Below are 24,398 nucleotides of genomic sequence, written 5' to 3'. Positions count from 1 at the left end.
TGGAATTGAACCTGGTCCGTCAGCATAATTTAACAGGGAACCAGCTGGATGAATCATTGTAACAGATACGGCTGACATTACATGTTGTGCGAGCTGGTTGCCAGCGTGGTGACGTCACCACCATTCCCTGTGAATAACAGGGATCTCAGTGCCCGGGCTGAGGGGAGATCTCCCTTAAGCTCAGCTGGCTGGTTCACTGTTGAGTGATGCCAGAGGGCCGACCTGAGGTGGGAGCGGTGAGGGCACAAACACGAGAACCCGAAAACGTTACATTTTTATACGTGATGATTTTATCTTTAAGGATTTCTTCACAGAAATTTTAAATTAAATGAGGGAGGGGTTAAGGATTATTTTTTATAATTGCCAGTAATCAGGGAACAGCTTATCAACATGATGGGGAAACGATTTGTTTTATTTAAAAAAAAATAAATCAAAATAAGATACAATGATGAGCTCCAGCCTAACTCAAAAATTGCATGACTTTAAAAGCTGTAAAAATGGTTTAGTTCATTAAAAAACGCTTTTTTATTTTACTAAAACTAAAAATACTTGAATTTCATAAAAGTTGTACTTATTTAATACCTCTTGATAGTAATATTAATATGGGGTCGTGTAACTAAGCAGCTAAAATATCACAAGGGGACATTCTGGGAACATTTGATGTTTGTTTTTCTAACAAATAAATTATTGTCCTATTTGTAGTCATAGAGGTGGGAAGACACCTACCCCCTCCCCCTTCCCTCTGCCTGCCTGACCTGTTTCCATTTTTAACCATTCTGTGTCTGAATCGCAGTGGGTGAGAGAGAGTAGGGAGAGACAGGAAAAAAGTGAACCCTGGGTTTTTGAGTCAGATTTAACGTACTGTATGTTTGAACACAGTTTTGCAAATTAATGTTTTTACAAGATGTGGAAGTGTAACAATTTATCACAGTGTGAATTTGAATACTAATTATTGATTACTAATAGTTTATGCACCTAATGCCTGACTTTATTTAGATGTATATAAAATATTGAACTGTGACATTACAGTCAGAAATACAATTGGTGCAGCCTCTTCGCTGTTTTCTCAGCCACCTGCTAATTCGTTTCACACCACGGGAAGACAAGAGAATGTAATTGTACTGTATCTGTACGAAATGCATGTTGCATTTACAAAATTAAAGTGTTTAAAATGGTTAATTAAAAAGTTAACAAATTTACTACTTTCACAAAGATTCTAAGACGATCACAAGGAAGAAAAATCACCCGTTTTTTGTGGGTTTTGTGTTTTTAACTAAACACATTTTAAAGGGTTTTAAAACCGTGCAATGTCTATTTGAGGAACACACGTTATTATTTCCTATTTTTGACAATTTACTGGGACAATTAATTGTAGCAGCAATCACAAGGTGGTTCGTAATGGCTTTTAGAAAATCAATCGATCAGCGACGCACACACGGATTCAATAAACTAGACACATTTATTAATACATAAATTGTGCATAAAACATATAACAGTCTGCCTGGATACAAGTGGCAGATCTTACTGTGAGGGTTATCAAACTGCAAGGTATATAATCACAAAGCGATGCAAAACACAAAGTGATACAAAGAATATGCTTCAGTACACAGTTCAGCTATACTATCGTTAATCAGTCTACATTAGCTACTCAAAAGTAAATACATTACTCGTATGAATTTAATTGTTATCAACTTGTGTTGAGGTAACAATTGAATTCTCAAGATGCAATGTAGAACATTGGGTTTACTTATCCAGATATGGATTTGTATTTCCCGGCGTTGTCCGGCATTGTCAATAGGCTTTGTCCTGGCATCCTCTGGCTCCCGGCCAACCTGTCGGGGTGTAGGTCGGAATCAGATGAATTAGGTGGAGAGATTTCTGCTGTGGTGACACGCCTGACAGTGTCTCTCTCAGGGACCTACTAGTAGTCCGGCTGGCTAGTAGAAAGTCTCTATGCACAGAGGGTAACTGCGGGTCCGAGCAAGTCACTCTTTAGAGGGAAGAAACTTGGTTTGCTTCAGGTGTAGCACTGCTGCTGAATAAAAACTTATTCAGGTTGCCGACAAGAGTCCAAACGTATACTCCGGTGATCAAGCAAAGCATCCACGTTGGTGTTGGCTAGCAGTTTACGTATGGGCATTCCCCGGGCCGACACTTTGCTGAAACAAGGTTCCAGTCCCTAAACAGACAGCACCTGCCATCACGTTATTGTCTCTGAGGGTGTGGATATTAGCCAGAGAAGCAAAGTTTCTGAGCTGTGCAGTGTCTTTTAAACCTGGACCAAGAAAGGTGGTGATTGGTTGAAAGTTTAGTGGGCATTTCAGACCCACATGGGATTACCACGCTCTGCAGGTTCCTGATTGGTTGGTCAAGGTGAGAGATGAGTAACAATGACCTCCGACATCTAGGACCGCAGTCCAGATGATCCCAAGAAACTCACAGACAGATAGGCGCCAGGAATGACCATTGATCATGATAGCCAGGCATGGCTGGGCGCATACCCATTTGGGAGCTGCTCCTTATCTGAGAGAAAACACCCTAAATCAGAAAATTAATAATAATAATAATAATAATAATAATAATAATAATAAACTGTATTTTATATAGCGCCTTTAAAGGTTGCTTCTCAAAGCGCTTTACAGGATGACAATAACAATAAATAAGAAGAGTATATCATTAAATAAGGAGAATACACAAGATAAGACACAAATGCAATATATAGGGGAAACCGTGGATGGTGGTACTAAGAAGAGCAGAGGGGTGAAGAATGGAACCAGTTAAGTAAAGGCTTTTCTGAAGAAGAGGGATTTGAGTCTGGATTTGAAGGAGTTTAGAGAAGGTGACTCTCTGATATCCTTGGGGAGAGAGTTCCAGAGCTTGGGGGCATAACTGGAGAAGGCTCTGTCACCCACAACATGTAGACAGGCTTGGGGGACAGTAGGGAGAGCAGAATTTGAAGAGCGGATGTTGCGAGGTGGGGAGTAGGGCGAGAATAGTTCAGACAGGTACGGAGGTGCCAAGCCATTCAGAGCCTTATAGGTGAGCATGAGAATTTTAAAGTCTACATGGAATTTGACAGGAAGCCAGTGCAAGGATTCCAGGACAGGAGTAATGTGAACACTTGCACTAGACCTGGTCAGGATTCTGGCTGCTGAATTTTGGACATACTGCAGTTTGTTCAGAGTAGATTTTGATACCCCTGCGAGTAGAGCATTACAGTAGTCAATTCGAGAGAATACAAATTTGTTGATCAGCTTTTCAGCCACAGTTGATGATAGCATAGGGCGTAGTCTTGTGATATTTCTAAGGTGAAAAAAAGATGTTTTGACAGTATGCTGCACATGTGGGTCGAATGTTAAGCCAGAATCGAATATAACCCCAAGGTTTTTCAATTTTGATTGAAGCTGAAGTACAGCACCATCTACAGAAAGGGTTACAGGACTGGCTTTAAGAAGTTGATGGGGGGTACCAATAAGTATGACTTCAGTCTTGTCGCGGTTGAGATGAAGGAAGTTTTGAGTCATCCAAATTTTTATGTCAGAGATGCAATTAGATAGAATAGAGACAGCCACGTCAGTGTCAGGTTTGGTTTGGATGTATATTTGAGTATCGTCAGCGTAAAAATGAAAGCTGAGGCCATGTGATCTTAAAAGCTGATTAAGTGGAAACATGTAAATGCTGAAGAGCAAGGGGCCCAGTATTGAGCCCTGAGGAACACCAGACTTAACAAGACCAGTTTCAGACCTGTACCCATTAAGAGAGACAAGGTGTCAGCGATCAGTGAGGTAAGATTTGAACCATTTGAGGGCAGTGTCTGCATGAATAGCATGGATAGCTTTTCATGCTATTCATGCAGACTGCAGACTGCACGAATAGCTTTTCTGTGGCTGCAAAAATGGGCCTCATTTAGGAAAGCACAGCAACACTTAATTCTGTCTTATTAAGGAACATTGCCGCTACAATAGGGTACATAGTATTTACTATTTTTTTAAAGTATTTGTTACAAGGAAAATTTGTGCCGTAAGCGAGTATTGAACCTGGATCGTCTAGACAGAACCTCTATTGACATTCTAAAGTAATCATGCGTGAATGAGTCGAATTAAAAATAAAACATGTTTAAAAAGAAAGTGGATTACAGTAATACATATATTTATATCCTTCAATTAATATCGTTATTAATTTCTTTAGATAAGCGATTCCATATTATATTCCTTATTTAGCGTATTCTAAAAAGTATGAGGTTTTTTACTGTGATAACGAGTGCAAGTATTCATAGAAAAGGTTAAAATATTATAACGTTTTATGAAGTAAATAAACTTTATAGTTCAGGAGCCAGGAGCACTTAAAACCTTTTCCAAATTAACCGCAGTATCTTACCGAATAAAAGACCTTGATGCTTAAAATGTTTATGAAGAAAGTGGAATACTGGTGTGTATTTTTTATTTAAAGTACCAATCGCAGCCATATTACATAATATGTTTATGTCCCAAAATTAATATTGTTTATGACCTTCAGACACATTATGCTCCTCTTTTTTTTATGCTCAGCTACAAAAAATTCCCTTTAGTTGTAAAATTCCATATTAATATTCAATAAGAGAACTTAAACATGCTTAGTAAAGAGATTAAATGAAGCAATCTTTTCACTAACAATCAATGTACCACGTGTGCCGCCTGTTGGTCATTTTGGCCAGCCAGTCCCGTACTGTGGGATAACCTGTTGAACTGTAGATAACTTTGTGCGGTACAGTGTTTTACTGTGTATTTTAAATGGCTGCATCTGTAGTAGGACAGTTAGATCAATTGATATGTGCCAGTGTAGTCAGTGGCCTGATATGACATGTATAAAAACTGAAAGCCTTTTCAAATTTGTCTTCTTGAGAACTACTTCATCAGTCGTACTAAAATTGGGTTGATTTAATCAATGACCAAAGTTAATATATAATAGCAGCCATATCACCCTACAACTCACGACTACCAACCCACTGAAGCTAAGCAGGTGTGAGCCTGGTCATTACCAGGATGGTAATTACTCAGGATTTCTCCTGAGAAAAGGTCCTAATGTGGTGGGTGCTGCACATTGGTAGTGGTGGAGGGGAGTCCCCACTGCCTGTAAAGCACTTTGAGTGGAGTGAAGGTCTGCACCTCAACTTGTGGTCTTAATTGTTCTGTCCACATGGGACATACCTTCTTGTATATATTGCAAACAGCTTCAAGTTGGATATTGTTTGGCTTAACGATAGTAATTAACTATACTCTATAGATATAATTCTAGTAACCACACAATTATAGTATGGCGTAGTGGTTTTTCTACAAAAATCATTGATTGCTGCTTTACAGCCACAACCCATTCTAGTTGATACACTGCCCATACTACAAAGTGTTTATGTTTAATCATATTAAAACATATTACTTTGGTAGATCTGGTAGATATAACAATATAGTTACAAAACAGTTATGTTTACCGTTGCTTCTCATAAATAGAACTCAAAGTTTCCTCTTCAGTATCTCTTAAAATGCAATTTTAGGAATTGTAAGGCTCTGCATTTGTATTACAAATACAAATGAGCCATGTTTTGGTTTTGTTAGCACAGTGACTGATCAAGTATGTATGTTCTCTTACAGCTAGCAGCCTACAGAGCCCCTACAAAAAACTTAAAGAAGCCTTATCTTCAGTTGAAGCCTTTGAAAAACACTACTTAGTAAGTATGCTGAAGTGAATACTCGATGTGTTAATTTCTTCTTATGGTATAGTTTTATTGTATTTATTTTAGTATAACCCTTAGCAATATACTGAATCGGGTAAAGAGACACAACATTTCAACCTTTGTCAAGTGTCACACCTGAAAAAGGCTCCAGAGCCGAAACATTGTGTCTCTTTTCTTTTCCTTTCAGCATGGCATAAACCTTTACCTGTTCCCTTACAGCCTACACATGCTGACGCATCTACCTACTTGAATATACAGAATCCTCTTATACTCTCACATAGTAACATTATATATATATGTCTGTGTTTTTTTCTTAAATCATGCTTCATTGTTGAGAATAGAAACAGGTAATGTTTTTGGTAAATGTATCAAATTTCTGAATGAGCTTAGCTATTTATACCTTTATTTTAGAGTGATGCTAGTCTTTCCAAATTGAGTATTCTTGGTCTATAAACCTTGGTTTATAAACAGAACACTTTTAAGGAATTAATAGTTATTTTATTACACAAATAACTTACATTTCTATGTTTATAAATGTAACCTATATTTCTTCCTCTGATGTTTTGTACCCTCTCTGTAACAGGAGCTTTCGCATGCTGCAATGGAAATGTATAAAACAATTGGTCGGATTCGATCTGCAAAACTGTTGGGAAAGAGTTTGGCTGAGTTTTACATGTAAGAGACTTTTTAATGCAAGAGTTACTGAAGTGAAAAACCTTGACATTTCATGTGAGCCTGCTGATATTTGAAGTTTTTCTTCTTTCTCTGAATTTATTTGGATGCCATTGCAATGGGTTCGCTTGACTCTGTCAATGAGGAATTGTTACGAAAATATTCTCATGAAAAATAATTATGAAAGATATGTTTATCTGTACTGTCATTAAAATACTCACTTTTATATAAGTTAGAAATCTCTTTCAAAATTCACAGATACATAGTTTAAAACCATTTTTAACATGTACCTATTTTCTGTTCGGTACTTGACGCTATAAGTGGTTTGGGTTCTGGACTGGTAGCTAGAGTTGTGTATTCAAAACCCAGGGAAAGCACTGCTCTGCTGTTGAGCAAGATACTATACTATGGATTGCTCCAGATAAAAGCTTATCTATATAACAATTCATATAAATTTAAGTTGCATTACATAGAAACATCAGTCAGATAAATTAAAATTAAAAGAAAATTAGCCTCATTATATCCTTCAGGTTGTTTTTTTACTTTTATTTGCACTTTTGTAGTCAAAAACCAGCAGTGGTTAAGATTTTTGTTAACAACATTCACCTTGTTTTCTGTCTACTGTACAAATGCTGCTCACTGTGGATTTATGGTTTCTGCAGGAGGAAGAGTGACCCCAAGAAAGCAGAAGCTTTATTTCAGGACTCCCTGAAGACATACTTGGCAGAGGGCTGGGCTCTGCCAGTCACCCACACCCGGAAACAGATAGCAGAGTGTCAGAAACTGCTGGGTCAGACTGAAAGGTATCCTTTTGCTTATGCAATGTGGACACAATCAAATATTCTCCCAAAACTCCACATAGCAACAGAAAATAAATCATACATAATAGCACTGTTGAAGTAATATCTACAACACACTTAGAACCAAAACATTTAAAACCATACAGAAACTGTGTCTGGAAACAACGGAGAGTTTAGATTTCATTTTCTGATATGTTCCATTCTTACCTACTCTAATGTAATGTTTGTTTTGCAATATTGCTGCTTTTGTTTCCATCAGTAATAGAACCCATTAAGCTGTTGCTATTTGGAGCCTAGCTTAGTATTGACGAGAGTCTAATTGTAACAGGTACTTTGTCTCTTTCTTGCAAGTTGAAAAAGACAGGTGAGGTAATTTTCTTTGTTATAGCACTGTATGTTCTTTGAGAAAGCTTCTAGTGAAAATGGAATGACCTGAGTGAGCTGTCTCTTTCTCAGATTATGTGAAATAATTTTGGTAGAAAAACAGTTCATTTGGTCCTAGGATGTTAAAAACATATTTTAACTTTTGTTGTAAACATATATGATGATTAAGTAAAATAGTGATATACCCTTGAAGACACTAGGAACTGTTTTTTTCTGTGCCCCACTCTGCCAGTTACCTTCAGACAAGTTCCCTTTTAGCCAGTGATGGCAATCTCTCAGATGAGGAGAGGAAGCACTTCTGTCAAGAGATCCTGAACTTTGCCTGCCAACAGTCAGACAATCAAGGTGACATGACTAAAAAGCAGACGATACTGGTATTGATACTGATACTGACTCCAATGTTGGAATCCTAAATAGAAGTCAGATTATTCAAAAGAACATCTCACTTGCTATTATAAAAATGTTTAGTAAACCTACATTGTCAAATATTTAGTTTAAAATGCGCTATTTGTTAAAAAGACATTTGATGCTCAAGATCATGGGGTTTCACTATATATGTGCAGTAGCTATTTGGGCTTTTTATGTGTTGCTTCAGAAAAAGCCATTTTTTCTTTATTAGTTTATTACATAAATGGTAAAATTGTTTGATAATGAAATTAGAGTTTAAATTTGAATGTCATATTACCTCTAACAGTTTTTTGTTCAGAGACTGTTTTTTGTTTTCATGCAGTCATATAATCATGAAATCATTACATGAAGGCAAACATGAATCAGGAAGATATTGCAATCAGGAACATAGAGAGTTTGGTCTAATAGCGTGATCTTCACTTGCTTTCCTGCACAGTCCAGAAAGTGGTGTTGGGCATGAGCTCACTTGCCCAGCTACAGCATCTGCTCTTCACCCCTACCTCGGCAGTGGTGCATGTGGGAGGCCAGGTGGCACTGGAGCTGAGTCTGCACAGCAACATGCCCATGCCAGTACATCTGGAGCAACTTGCAGTCAGTGTGCACTTCAGCATCGAGAGGAGCAGCATTCGTGAAACTGGGGATGTGCTGGGCAAGCAGCGGACAGGTGGTGTCAACAGTGGCATCATCCACTTTCCTGGGGAGTTGCCAGCTGGCTGTTTGCCTCGCACCAGCCCTCCCGTACTAGAATTGGATGAGATGCATGATAGAAGCCCTTCAGACAATGCACTGAACTCCTCTGGTGTGGTCTGCAAGAACGTGCACCTTCTGCTGCGGCGCAGGGAGAGTGTCTCCTCCCTCGAGACCCCTTCAGGAGTGGCAGTAGAGGATAGTGCCCAGATCCTCAGAACCAACGATGTTTTGCTGCTGCCAGGCAGGAACAAGATTTTGTTCACAGCACCAGTAAGCCCTACTTTCATTGTCATATCTAAACAGTGGTGATAAAATTGGACAAATAAAGTCTGGGCAGTAATAACTTGCTGTTCCTGGTAAGGCATTCATAAGGGAGACTGAGTAACCTTTGCCCTTCTTAGGACTGCCTGAAGTAAGCAAATATAATTCTTAGGCTTCACCACAATAAAGTTATACTTTTTTGTGTCTCGGTGTAGTCACTCATTGCTGAAAACATAAATGACCTGTAATGCACAGTACAGTGCAGACAATTTTTGAATATTAAAAAAATGTAATCTTAATTTTCCCAGCAAGATATACTGTATAATACAGTTTAAAAAAGTATTTTGAGATTGTGTTGGAATTTAGAACACTGGAAGTGCTTAAATGGTCACCACAAAGTCATGACAGGAATCTGACTTAGCCCATATGGGATTACCCCTAGAAACCAAGCAAATTTAGACTAAAGGAATTTTTACAAGAAATTTGTTATTAAATTATTGCAGCACAACTTCATTCATGCTTTAAAAATTAAAATATATCAGAAAATACATCAGAAAGTGGAATAAGATAAAAATATATAGGAATATATTTTTTACATTGTTTTGCAATATATTTGTGACAGTTTGTATAAAAATGATGTGCACTGTTAAATAAAGACAATATTATTATTGAAGAGATAAGGGAGACACCTGGGAAGTGAGATGATAATATCATTTTTTGTGTGATCATTTTTGTATTTTTGCAAACTGTGCAGTCTAGTGGCTTGAAGTTGGCTTTTCGCCCAAATATATAAAGATGCTGCCTGTCCTTGGTCAGTAACATAAAGGGCATGTATTTGGTAAGCTGGCTGTATGTCCAGAACATGAAAAGAACTAACTGTTGTCTAGTCTGCAGCTCAGGTATAATTAATAGCAATATTGGCATGTGTTGCTGTCTTATCATTCGTTCAGAATGTGACGTAGTAACTTGTTTGTTTTAAGGTATAAAATACCATCTTTAGTTACTTATTTTTGATTCTGGTGGTTGCAAGCCAGACTTCCATATGCATATGAAATGAAGAGACTTCTGCCTTACAGGCACCTGAACTTTGTCATTTGTATGATACAACAGTATACAATATAGTTATAAGAAATGATGACAGTAATGTAGTTATATTTCATTTAAAATTCCTTTCTAATAATTTTTATACTGCAATATAGATATACAGTATCTGGATAGCTGCTGTGCAGCACCATTAATTAACCAGAATGATTTAAAAAAGATCTAACAATTCCTGTCCTCTTGATTAAAATTCCATCTCACAAAGAGAAGTGAACTTCACAACAGAACATTTATAACTAAAGGCTGTTGTTTATTTTCTTTCATTATTTAATTTTGTTCATAATAATAAGTTAATCTTTTCAGAATAAATAGGCATCTTCTGAATGGCCCGGCTCAATTGACCAAATCTTGGTTTAATCTTCTCAATGCATGCCACAGCAGGCTTTTATGCACTTTTCCAAATCATATTTCCTGATGAGTGAAATTGTGAAACATATTTAATTATTTTTTTAGCATGTTCATAGTTTTGTCTAGTGGAATACTGAAAATTGATACTGATCGTACATTCTAAACCCTTATTCACTACTCATTGATAATTGATAGTCATTCTATGTAGCTGAGTTCACAAGGAATTTTATTTCAGCATGAAAAAATAGAGATGTGTCTTTCAGCTGTGAACCTGCAGCTTCTATTTTCACATAGAATTTCACACATGCTTCCCTATCCCTGTTCAGAGCAGAGCTAATCTCTATTTTACTTGCATTATCCAAATCTATTTCTTGCCAGAGTCGAGAACCTGGGACATACACCCTGCGGCAGCTGAGAGCCACAGTGGGCCAAGTACGTTTTGTTCAGCACCACATCTACCCCATTGTGCAGTATGAGGTTTACTCTCAGGAGCCACAACTCAAAGTGGAGCCACTCACAGGTGAGCCCACACCTACCCTTGACTTCCATTCACTTTGAGACAGGTATAAGATTTATGTGATTGCTTTATGGTGTTTAGTCAATGTTGCTTATTTGAATGCCGGTAATTTCAGAAAAAGCTTGAATTCACTTGAGCTTCAATGCTTGAATTCACTTGAGCCACCTTGTTTTAAAAGTTTGTTTCAGAAGAATCTTGTTTTCTGTCCTGAAAATTGCAAATCTTGATTTTCCCATGTATCCCCAGATCCTTATCATTATCATCTTGAAGTCCGTGTCATTATGTATCTTGAAGATATCCTCCGGATTTGAATTTCAAGATTTTAAATGTCTGTATCATAAGCAAATTTTCTGTGTTCCAAGCTAAACATGTTAATATAAAATCAATCAAAAATGTTTTATATTGAATATACTGTAATATATGATTATTTTACATTTTTACGGGTGCTTACATCTGAGTTGATTTGTTAACCTCTGTATTGCTGTTACAGATGTCCTGTTGGCAGGTGTTCCCCAGAGGGTGAAGTTCACTATAGTCACAGGCCACTACTCCATTAAGAAGGGAGATGCGCTGCAGCTGAGCAACAATGATTCTATGCCAATACTGCACTCCACTGACTGCACCGCTACAATTATGTCCAATACTGGAGGTCATTCAGTAACATTCTTATAAGGCAAACTACATGCTCATTTCTGTTAATCACATTTTAACTGCAGGCCAGGTTACAAGAGAACGCATTCCCAAAAAACAAGAGAACGCATTCCCAAAAATTCCCTTTAGACACACGTGTTTTGTAGAAAACTAGTGTTTCCTGCAGAAGATCTGAACCAGTTCAGGGAACCACATTCTTTTCCTAGTAATAAAAATCAACTTCAATTTATCTTGTTCTTAAAATAGAATGTTACAGGTCATTGTCCAAAAATTCAGAAGTTATCTCTGAAAGATTAAACACTCATGTACCAAACAAACACGTAATGACCAGTAAGTATTTTCAAAAGGTCAAATATCCTTTATATAATTATCCTTATATAAAGTGATTTCATTACATGTAGGAAGGGGTTTTGATGGATAAGAGTGAAAGGAACTTGACAGAAATTTATATTTCATATTTATGATTTATTTTTTTCATTAGAACCACTGGCTCTAGGTATTAGTGTGTTGGCAATGTTACATTTGAAATACTGAGGTTGAAAATTCTCTGCAACTGGCTTTGCCAATTTGTATTTGTATTTTTAAAAAGGGGGAGACAAATAATTGCTAAGCTTGGAGCTGAAGACAGCTTCTAGGAAAGGTTAACATTGCACTTAACCTTGCTTTTAAATAGTGTGTGCTCAGAGTCTGGGCACAGTTCTAGTCGAGAGAGACAGGAACTATGGACTATAAAAGCCTCAACATTTAAATACAGTATTACACATGCTGTTTGTTTATCTGTTACTGTTGCTGCTTGTTCAAAGAACACTATCAGGTTGGTCAGGCAAGACCAGCCTTTTCAAATCCATGTTTGGAAACTATTCCCTAGTATCTGACTTTCATACTGGGTTATCCTCTAGTTCTAATAATTGTTTCCATTGCATTAAATGTAATTACAGTCATACTGTCATTTAGTTAAGTTTGTTTGTCCTTCTGATGGATTGGCACTACATTAGCAATTTTCCGGTCCGTGAGTACTACCCTTGTCTTGAGTAATTTTTAGAAGAGTGTTTTTTCAGGTATATATTGTAGACTTCTTTTTAGTGAGCTCCTGAGTAAAATTCTTGTTTAGTACACCAATCTTTTCCTTGCATTGCCTAGGCATTTTCAATTATCCCTTATATTTTGCTTCCCCATGTTTTGCTTCATCATTGATAGTTCTTTTGCTGTTGTAGTACTATTTTTTTATTTTTGCCTTCATTGTGATATTCATTTTAAGTTGTCTTAAATATTTTTATCTGCACTTGAAGTTCATTGTACATATTTACTTTAACTGGGTTTTGTTTTTTAATCATTTTACAGAGCTTTTAAACTGTCTCGTTCCTTCAGAGTATTTGTGGGATATGTATTATACAGTTTAAAAAAATAAAAAATTCTAAACTCAAAAGTGGAAGCAAGGGCTGTACATAAATCAGATTGTTTGGGAATATCAGCTTATGTCTGTTCAAACCTCAATTACACTATTTATTTAAACAGCCATCTGTCATTTCCTTTTCACTTTTAGTTCAAAATAAAGAAAATGATTTAAATTGCCTATTATATGCTCCCCACAGTTTCATTTGACTTTTATTATAGTTGATGATGTTACTTTGCTTTTTAAAGCTTTTGAAATACACCTAGTTATCCTTGTAAAATGTAAAAGAAAAAGTAGCAGCTAGGAGCTGATAGACTTCATATGTCAAATCTGCCACACCATGCATTTCAGAAGCATAGCCATAATGAAAGCTCAAAAAGTAAACTGTCAGGATACATCATCCTTCTTTATATCTCCATTTATTCTAACATGAAAAGCCAGCAAACATAATGAAAGGCAATAACAGTAGTGAGAATTTCTGCATTTTGAGTTTTTACTACTCACTAAGTGAAGGACATTTTTAAAAGGATTGAAAAATGCAACTGATAACGTTTTGTCTTTAATGGTTTTTTATAGAGAGAGTGGGAGAGAATGGTCTTTCCATCCAGTCATCGGAGAAGGTGACCAGCATCACCCTGCCCCTTACATCCACCTACCACATGGTGGAGTTTGAGCTAGAGGTCATGTGCCATATTCCCTCAATCCTCCCCAAGGCCACAGACAGTGACAGACTAACCAATGGAGAGCTTTACCAGAGAGCCAAAAGCAAGTGCAAGACTGAGAGCCACATGGCTTCCATTGATCAAAAGGTCTGAGACCCATCAAATACATCTTCATTTTTCCAATGTTTGTTTTCAAGTATCTTCAAAGCTGAGCCTAGATTAATTTATATTTTAGTTGTTTGTTTTAAACATTATTATAAATTAAGATCATAAATAAATTAGATTGTTAATAAAATACCACCACACACCCACACAAATGTCCAAGAATTTGATGCTTGAATCTTTCATGTTTGATCTTAATATTTGTTACACCTATTCATAAGAATATCTTTACAGTATCAGCAATAATAATTTGCATGACCTTGTATACAAATTCTAATTAGCTACAAAGTATTTTGTATTGTGTCATTGTGGTTCAACTGTAGAATTTGTTTCCTGTCTGTAGATGTCCATTGATTGTCCTTGGTCTATTTACTCGACACTCGTTGCCTTGACATTCTACATCCCATTTAAAAGCCAACACTCCCTGCTTTCAGCTGGAAAGAGGTATTGTAAAAACTGTCTAAAAAATGGAACCACTAAAATGATTTGTCTGAAATTGTCATGGATGTTTTTTTTTGTTTTGTCAGGTAGCAGTTTAGTCCAGGGATGTCAAACTCATTTGCTATGGCATGCCAGATTTTTATTTAAATGTACTTCAGGCAAGCCATACTTTAAATACGATACGCTACATTATCAAAATAATAGGCACAGTCCATATTATTACTTATTTATAGTGTTTTGCATTTTTGGTATTTCTTTTACAATGAAATTACTTCCTTTGAAATGTAATTAGCAGACACCATGCCTTCAGTTGTTGACAATTCGGCAAAACATAATCATTATCCTTTGAGCATGCAATGTTTCTCAGCATTATTATTATTTTTAGCATTATTTGTTAAGGATTATTATAAATATAACCATTGTGATTATTATACAATATGTGAATCTGTGTTATGTTAGGATTTTAATTGGATTTCATTTTGAGAAATGAGAAGTTAATAAATACAGTTTCTATATTAGGACACCTTCTACCTTCCCCCTAAACTCCCTCCTCTATCCTACAAAATAATTTGTCTCTAAGAATCAGAATTGGTTGCTACAATCCAGTTAAACCCACTTTCTGCTTTTCTTTACTATTGCTATTGCATACATTATTTTACAGTAAAAAACTTACAATGCTGAATTGAAGTTCTATGCAGATGCAGCCATTCAAAATGCGCGGAGTACGCTGCGGTAAAATGCGGTAGGCGTGGCGTGTCACAGCGCGTCATACCGCAGTTATGATACTAGTATCCGGAATCACCTTGTAAAACCGCCAGGTTGAGCTAATAAAGCTTAATGTCTCATGTACAGCATTTGAACTGTTGCCAGAAAATCCCAGTCACTGCTGAGGGACAATCTTTTTCCAATTAAGAAATTGTATACTCTTTAGACTTTTAATCATTTTAAACTGTATATTACAGCATGTTAATCATTAAACATTAAAAAGTCAGTATATTTTATAAAAGCAAGATTGCTCAGTGGGACAAAAGTACACAACCTTCCACCTTCATCATAAATATTTTAATTATGTAGAAATATTTTATGCATCAAAGTCTTTAAGAAAGATATTACTAATAGTATTAATAATGAATTACCTTGGACAGGCTGTAAGCTCAAAGTATTACTGTGCTAGGAAAAACGCCATCAGCTGAGCATTTGTGTGTTGAAAGTCGTCTTTATTTCATATGCATACGGAAGTCTTGCTTGTGGCACAAGACTTCAAAACCAATGTTTACAGTGCTCCTTTATAAAGTGAAACAAACAATACAAGATACACTCCCACATGACTCTGTTTGCCTTATGGCTGTATATGGTCATTCTAAAAAGCTGACCATTATATTTATATTTTTTACTACCGGCTTGCGTGACAAGCAGCCCCTTCTGCTGAAAAGACCATTTGTTCCAGGAGAGGTCACTAGGTAATTTCCATGAGAACTATGTCAGCTGTGCATAAAGACATGTAGCTATGTTATCTTTTGAGATGAGATATCCTGAGATGGACTTAGTAAAATATAAGTACAAATATACATAGTTAACAAGATATAATACAAACCTTTAATAAGAACTTTTAGTTAATTCCCGTAGTCCCCCCTAAATATTGCAATTAGCCAATTGTTTTCCATCAGTATCCTGTGATTACTGATGAATTCTTTATGGGTGAATTTCGTAATTCTTTCTGGTGTCCTAAATGTGTGGTCAAGACTGAAGTAGTACCTTTAGTGCAGAGGGATCTAATACAAGTTAGTTTGACATAATGCTACTAGTACATATTGCATCAGCGTGCCCCCCCACCCCCCCCATGACCCGAATACAGGTGATTTGGAGTGAATGGGCTGTGTGTCTGTATTCGCATATGTGGTACTCCAAAGCCTAATTAACAACTCCCCTTCCAGTTTGTAGGTAGCCAAGGGCATTATTATTTAGATTCCACCTGTTATCGTTCTGTTGAACAGTAGGCAAATAAATGTTGGAGACGTTGGTATGTGTAATCATGGTCCCTTAACCATTTAAGAAAACTACAATCTGAAGTATCATTACAACCCCACCATCTTATATTACCCAGTTTCAACAAAGCCCCTAAATAGTCTAATAAATTGTAAAGCATAGGCATGAGAGGAAACCCCCACTCTCATATACTTGGGGCTAAACACACCCAAACATGAACTCTTGTTAAAGTCTCAAGCCAGCTGGTAAGAGAGATCCAGGAATGTATTAACGTCATGCTCTCCAATGTCCATGCGGGGCTGTGCATGAGGTTCCAAGACATCCCCCCTAGTTATACTTATTAAGCACAGCAATATCAACATTTCATCAAATATCCTGCAGGTTGTGGTGTGTGTCAACAATGAGGTGCGTAAATCCACCTGCCCCATCCTTCTGTTCGAACTGCTGAATCCGTTGTCCAGAGCATTTGGAAGGAGCCCTCCCAATGTGATTGTAGTGTCTGAAATTGGATATTTTTTATCCAAACCCACTCTCCTCGAATCAGGTCGTGTCCTCTTTCAGTGGGCAGTCCCCAGGCTTCCGACACCTGCTTCCTGGCACCTTGTACTGCTTCTGCCAGGATTTTGTCTATACTGCAACAAACAATCAGTTAATAGTCTCAAAGGCCCCTCTGGATAAGTCTGGTGTGTCTGGTAGCCTCATGGGATGTCGGTTGATCACCTCAAACGACCAGTCCTTTTTTGCACTGCCGCAAACCCTTTTCCACAAAACTTATGTTTTTCTCCAACCATGCCCATTTTTTCTCTTTCAGGGTTTCTTTCTGAAGCTCATTAATTTCACTCTGTTGAAAGGCCAGTGATCTCAAATATAGCTGTGGTTCCACTCAACTTTCATGGCAGCTTGCCTAGCTGCCAGGTCTGCTAAAGCAGTGGTTCTCAAACTATGGTACATGTACCACTTGTGCGCCGCCAGGTGGTCCGCCAGATGACCCTGGAACTTTGATGCGTACTGAAAAATTGGGACGGGTTTTCATATTTTCTATTTTAATAAAATTAGTTTGTGTCAAATACAGAGCCTACATATATACAGTGCACGCTAATACTTGAGTAGACACAAGAGCTACTGTGGAATTCTAAACCATTGTATAGGAATGTATGCTACGATCGTAAGTGACCAATTGTATTCTAAAAAAGTTATCTCCAGCAAATAGAGAGGTAGGAGAATGTGCGTGATTTTGGAACAAAGCCAATGTTGTAAGAACAGGAAAGTATAGGAATGCGTACTACAAAAGCTGGCAATCTTGTGAGCACAAGAAAGTGCGATAGATAACAAATGTTCTAGGTTAATTTGAGAAAAATACACCAAGTGTCTCTGTGTTTCGCTCCCATGCACATGAAATAAAAACTTCTTTTAACTTCTGAGATGGGCTCCTGAAACAGAAACAGGGAAAAATGCAACCCTGCGGATTGCTAAAGCAAGTAAGCCCCACACTACTTGTGAAGAACCTTATTTACCATTGGCAAAAGAATTGACACGTATTATGTGTGAAGAAAAAAGCTGCTAAACAGCTCGACCTGCTGCCCCCTCCGAAAGACAGTCGCTCACAGAATTATTGATATGGCAGATAATATCAAAAGTACGGTGATAGAGCGTGTTAAGATGAGCCAATGCTTTTTGCTGCAAGTAGATGAGTCTGTAGATGTAGTTGATTTGGCCAATTTGCTCGTTTACGTTAGATATGAGTTTGAGGGTACATCCCATGAGGACTTTCTGTTCTGTAAGCTGCTACCAACAGGAACTACAAGAGAGCACATATTTCAGCTTCTGAAAGAATTTATTGAAGAGAATGGCTTCGACTGGATAAAATGCATCAGAGTTTGTACAGACGATTCTAGAGCGATGACAAGCCGACACAGCGGTGTAGTTTCACAAATTAGAGAGGTTGCTCCAGATATGAAGTGGATGCACTGCAGCATCCACCGTGAGGCCTTTGCCGTCAAGTAAATGCCTGACGATTTAATATCTGTTAGAATCTGTTGTGAATTGTATCAAGGCTCGACCAATGAATTCACATCTGATTTGCTCAATTAAACAGGCTCACCCCTCTCACTGAAATGGTGCTTTTTTATTATTTTTAATTGATGTTATTCCTTTTATTCTGTAAAGTGCTTTAAAATGCCACCTTTCAAGGCACTATATCAAATAAAGTTTATTATAATATTTATTATATGTGTGTGTGAGTGTGTGCGCACGCGCTCATTTTGGTCATTGAGATTTTCTGGGGTTCCTGTGAGAAGTTGACTTGTAGGTGGTATTTGGATGCTTTGGTTTGATCAGGGGTGGTACTTGGTCCAAAAAGTTTGAGAACCACTGTGCTAAAGCATTTCTCTTGGCCACCGAGGAGTCTTCCTTGTTATGACCTTTACATTTTACTATAGCTACTTTTTTGGAAGAGAGAGAGTTTCCAATAACTCTGACACTAGCTTAGCATTTTTGACTGGAGCCCCGGTAGGTGTCAGGAAGTCCCTGTTTTTCCATAATTTCCCAAAGTCATGACAGACTCCAAAAACATACTGTGAGTTGGTATAAATAGTTAAAATTTGATCTTTTGCATATTTATAAACTTATGAGCACCTTGAGCTCATCCTGCTGGTCTAACAACAGATTGTTCATAGCTTGTACAGCCTGATGGGTAGCCTGCACAGCCCTTAAACACAGCCCACAGCCCTTAGCCACTGCATATTATTTCACATATCAGCCCTCTCACACCTGAAGAAGGCTCCACGGCCGAAACGTCGTGTTCTCTTTCTTCTTTTTTTCAGCATGGAATAAAACTATTACTTGTTCCTTTGCAGCCTACGCATGCTGTTGCAGCTACCCATCTGAACTTATTTCACATATTATTTCCAATCATACAAAGTAAGTTTTGAGAATCTCTGATACACCATGCCTTTCACATGCTCATAAAAGCTATTAATTTAGCAACATAAGCATATTATGTAATATGTATATGGTATTGGTGGTTTAAATTAAAAATACACCACCAGTATTCCACTTTCTTCCTAAACATTTTAAGCATCAAAGTCTTTTATTCGGTTACATACTGTGGTTATTTTGGAAAAGTTTTTACGTCTTCCTTCTGACTATATTAAGTTTATATACAGATGCAACCATTCAATACAAGCGAGGTATACTGCAGTACAACGTGGTGGGCGTGTCGCAGTATACTGCGATTGCCATATGCAAATTATATTCAAATACGATTATGTTAATAGTATCCAGAATCACCTTGTAAAACCGGCAGGTGGAGCTGTCACCAGAAAACACCCGGTTGCGAATCCCGATCACTGCTAAAGGAAAATCTTTATTCAATTAAGAATTTAAGTTGTATACTCTTTAGACTTTTAAATTTAAACTGTGCATTACAGCATGTTAATCATTATACATTACAAAGTTGGTATATTTTATGAAAGCAAGATTGCTCAGTTGGACAAACATACACAACCTACCACCTTTATCATAAATATTTTAATTATGCAGAAATTAAATCAAGGTATTACCCTGGTCCACATTCTTTGTAACTGTCTTTGTAAACGAAAATACTTTATTTTTTTTATTCACAAAAAGTAACACCACAGCATTTGATCCGATCACGCGTTTCCAATCATACAAAGTAAGTCTTGAGAATCTCATTCACCATGCCTTTCACATGCTCAAAAAAAAAATACACACCAGTATTCCATTTCTCCCTAAACATTTTAAGTATCAAAGTCTTACATGTGGTTATTTCGGAAATGTTTTTACGTGCTCCTTCTGAGCATGTTACTGTTTACTGTTACTGACCATATTACCTGACCTGCCTGTGGGCACTTTTCCTGTTCATGGGGGAGGGTGGACTGTCTTTAATTAGAAGGCTAGCCTATTCTACTCTGAGAATGTAGAGGGGGTGGAAAGTGCCCATGGTCATTTAATTAGTATTACAATATCGCACTGATTTCCTTGCGAAGATATAGACATAAGAATATTCGTGCATGGTAAAAAAAAATGTCATTAAGCACTTAAACTTAAGATGGTCAGTAACAGTAAACAGTAACATGCTGTAACAAGATCAGCTAAACTGGGAAGAAAACGCTTTCAGAGAAAATGTTTCAGGTGTGAAGATCCCCAGTGCAATTTCAACCAAACCTGTCCCCACACACCTTGCCCCCACTGCGATTAGAATATACACAAAGCACCGAAATCTTTCGAGCAGATGATCAGGTGTTTCGCAGACATAGACATAGTACGTAATTCAGGATTTATGAACTCACACCGGGGATAAGATTAATTAGGGTTATTAATTATTGAGTTCATCGAGCCTGAATTACGTACTATGCCTACATCTGCGAAACTCCTTTGCTAGTTAATTCAATTCAATTCAACTTTATTGTCATTAAACTTACACAGGTGCATAGTATAATGAAAAGTGTTTCTCATTGGTCACTCAGGTGCAGTATATAAATAGGACAGAAGATAAGACAATAGACAGTTACACAATAGCAATAACAGAAAATATAACAGGACAAAAACAGTGTAAGGTAATTCTTGGAACAGTGCAAAAAATAGTATGGTTAATTAATAAATATTAAATATTATTATGCCTGTTACAGTTTTACTGGGCTATCGAGGGGACAGTACGATTTCGCCTTACATGTGTGTGTGGTGGTGTAGGAGTACAGTCGTTGTGGGTACAGGAGGACGTTAGGAGAGATCATAAAAAGGTGGAAGGGAGTGGGGGTCGTCACCAACTTGACAGCTCTGGGGAAGAAGCTATTTTGGAGTCTAGTTGTGTGCGACTGGAGTGACCGGAACCTTCTGCCAGATGGTAGGGGAATAAACAAGTTATGACTGGGGTGAGTGGGGTCAGATATAATTTTGGTGGCGTTTTTCAGACTACTGGTGTTGTATATTTCCTGGATGGATGGTAAGGCACTGGCGATGATGTGTTTGACCACCCGCTGTACTGCCTTACGGTCGGATGCGGTGCAGTTGCCGTGCCAGACTGTGATGCAGGTGGTCAGTATGCTCTCCACCGTACATCTGTAGAAGTTGGTGAGGATCAGTGGATGTAGGTGTATTTTCTTCAGCCTTCTCAGGAAGTACAGCCACTGTTGTGCCTTCTTGATGAGACTGGAGGTGTTCAGTGTCCATGTAAGGTCCTTAGAGATGTGAACGCCTAGGAATTTGAAGTTATTCACCATCTCCACCGCAGACCCATCTATGTAGATGGGGGAGTGAACTTTTCCTTGTCCTCTGAAGTCAACAATCAGCTCTTTGGTTTTGGTTTTGCTACAGTACTTCTCTTTGGCGTTTCTCATGCTACAGTACTTCTCTTTGGCGTGATTTATTTAGGCAAAAACCAGGCTAACAGGCTTGTTTTGTGATCTTCCTTAGTTTAAGTGTCAAAATGTTTCCATATGAAAGGCAGTGACATCACCGTCCTGAGGCGTGTGTGACAGATCTGTGATGTGGTTGAGTGTGAATTGTGGTGTGACTCTGATTGGGGAAAAAATACCTGCTGATCTGTTCTACATACCAGGAAGACAACAGAATATGATTTTATCTATTTGAAACATGTATTTCAAAAGTTTTAAGAAGTAAAAACCTTACAGCATACACAGATTTCTAAACTGATCAGGAGGAAGAAAAATCACCTGTGTTTCGCACATAAAAAGTGGTTATTAACTATCGAAACCTGTTTTTCTAGTTTTTAAAGACGGGCAATGTCTAAGCAGGAACACATCACTATATCTTATATATGAAAAATACATGATATAGCACCCAAACAAACGCAAACGTGTTTTTAATAAAATGCTTTTATTCATTCATAATCTGACTCACAGAACTCATGTTGCCCAACTATCTGAGGTGCAGCGGCACGTGATGCTGGCCGCGCCGGTTTCCTTGGAGCAGGCCCTGGCTCTGGTTGAGCAGGCTGATGCCGTACCCATGTCTATATCACTGTACAACACTAATTACTTCAGGTGGGTGGCTACTTCGACCTGCGTAGTCTGCAAAGTAACAAGTAATAGGTTTATTCCATGCTGAAAAGAGAAGAGAAAACACGTTTCGGCTGTGAAGCCTTCTTCACATGTGAGAGTCTTCAGCTCAAAATGAAACACTTGAAGTTTGTAATGTAGGGTGCTCTAAACAAGTTAAACTTTGATGCAGGACAAATATATTTCCTACAATCTATACTGATTCTCTCTGATGCAGTGCATCAGTTGGTCAGATGACTGAGGGTGGTACATTATTTCCCACTGCATTCTGGGGAATGTAGTTTTGACAAGAAACCTCCATTTTGTCTCCATCTATCACTCTCTCACAATGCATCATGCGTGAATGAGTCAAATTAAAAATAAAACGTGATTACAAAGAAAGTGGATTACAGTAATACTACCAGCTATATAAACACATATATTTAGACCCCTAAATTGATATCGTTATTAATTTCTTTAGATACGTGACTCCGTATTATATTACCCAATTATTGAATTCTAAAAAGTATGCGTAACCTGCAATACTGAGTGCAGTTATTCATGGAAAATGTTAATCACTTAACTTTGAACGTTTTGTGATATATAGAAATACCAACAAATTCAGTATAGTGTCGATAATATGATCAGTAATAATGACAGTAGTGGCAGTACAGTTGCAGTTTGAAATTATTTGTCGTTATTAATAAATCATTTAGCTTCGAACATGTTGTGATATTTAAAAATATCAAAAATGTCAATATAGTGTCCATAATATTTCCTATTTTAGTTTTTCAAAGAAATTTTTATTTGTTAAAAGAAATTAAAGAAATGGAGACATTTCCACAGAAAGTGTACCACTGTGATAATTTGAGCTACAGGTAATGTGCGAGCCGGCTTGCCAGAGTGATTTTGTCACTGGCGGGGGTGAGGGGAGATCTACTGTAGCTCAACTTGGTTCCCTGTTGAGTGGTGCCGGAGGCCTGGATTCGATCCCCCTGCGGTGTAGGGTAAATACCCAAATGAGCCCGAAAGTGCTACATTATGAATAATATCTTCCATGTCGCATTAACATTGGAATGTTCTTTTTTACAAGTGTAAAAAGAGGCGATACACAATGTGTCTCCTCTATAACTCTTCTGTTTACAGAGAAATTCCGCCAGAGCCTCATAACATTGTCCAATAATACTCTTCTTGTGTCTAATTTTTAGTTATATCGTTATTAATTTCTTTAGATACGCGTTTCTATATTATATTCTGTATTAATCCAATTCTAACAATGTCAAAATAGTGTCCATAATATCTGCTATTTTAGTTTTTCAAAGAAATGTTAATTTGTTAAAAGAAAACTCATAGCAACAGCTGGGTTTGAAGCGCTGACCTCAGGCATGCAAGGCACACGCCTAACCCATCAAGCCACAGACAAAAGCACATGGGAAGGAGTGAAACTGATGCAGACATTCCACAGAAAGTGATAATTTGAGCTACAGCATATGAATATAATTATATTGTTATTAATTTCTTTAGATACGTGATTTCATATTATATTCCCTATAAATCAAGTTCTTAAAAGTATACTTTTACGTACCGCAGTCCAACGCAGTGAACTGTGGGTAATTTCGCGAGGTACTGGGTTGTACCATGCATTTTGAATGGCTGCATCTGTATTGGTATCACTTTATTTAGAGACTTTAATCTGAGATTAATAGGAGGAAACCTTATATGTGTATTCAAAATTCTTAAAGGCAGTGACAAAGTTATCCCATCAGATTCCTTAAGAATGAACAGTTAATTACAGTCTAATGACAAATAGAAACTCTGTGGAAATGGGGCACTTCTTAAAACAAAGTGGAAAAAGTTCCCCAGCCATGTTATTAAAGCCAATACTGGCTTTATTGAAGAAATGGATGGAGGAGATTCATAGATCTCTGGGCTGAATGTCCTCTTTTTGTAACAAACATGTACAAATATTTTTGCCTTTTTGTTTAAAAAAAACAACAGCATTTTCTGTAAACAAGGGTTTGACTGTCATTACATTGAATTCAATGCAGTTTACAAATTGTATATCCTTGTATTATTACAAATTTTAAATTTTAAATTTGAATGCACTCAGCTCTCTGTAGTACTACTTTTTCAGTTCTCCACAGAAATAGCCACAGTGTTCAATCCATGTCAATGTAGACAAGGTGGAGACTTCTGTG

At 37.4% G+C, this 24,398-nt stretch overlaps 1 protein-coding gene across 3 annotated transcripts in view; it reads left to right on the top strand.

Moving 5' to 3' along the window:
* Positions 1-24,398, top strand: part of trappc10 (trafficking protein particle complex subunit 10) — an 84,185-nt gene that overhangs the window by 42,145 nt on the left and 17,642 nt on the right. For 2 of the 3 annotated variants that reach the window (XM_015363585.2, XM_006638957.3), the window contains exons 10-18: positions 5,625-5,701; positions 6,291-6,382; positions 7,042-7,182; positions 7,796-7,908; positions 8,408-8,931; positions 10,750-10,891; positions 11,379-11,537; positions 13,509-13,741; positions 14,100-14,200. In XM_015363585.2, coding sequence (XP_015219071.1) covers positions 5,625-5,701; positions 6,291-6,382; positions 7,042-7,182; positions 7,796-7,908; positions 8,408-8,931; positions 10,750-10,891; positions 11,379-11,537; positions 13,509-13,741; positions 14,100-14,200 — 1,582 coding nt within the window. Of the gene's footprint in view, positions 1-5,624; positions 5,702-6,290; positions 6,383-7,041; positions 7,183-7,795; positions 7,909-8,407; positions 8,932-10,749; positions 10,892-11,378; positions 11,538-13,508; positions 13,742-14,099; positions 14,201-22,065; positions 22,207-24,398 lie in introns of all 3 variants that reach the window. The other variant, XM_069179144.1, reaches the window with a different exon arrangement.

This window comes from Lepisosteus oculatus, chromosome 15 (genome assembly GCF_040954835.1).
Source record: "Lepisosteus oculatus isolate fLepOcu1 chromosome 15, fLepOcu1.hap2, whole genome shotgun sequence".
NCBI classification, from domain to species: domain Eukaryota; kingdom Metazoa; phylum Chordata; class Actinopteri; order Semionotiformes; family Lepisosteidae; genus Lepisosteus; species Lepisosteus oculatus.
Note: the sequence above shows the minus strand (reverse complement) of the source record. Positions and strands in the feature narration are given on the sequence as shown.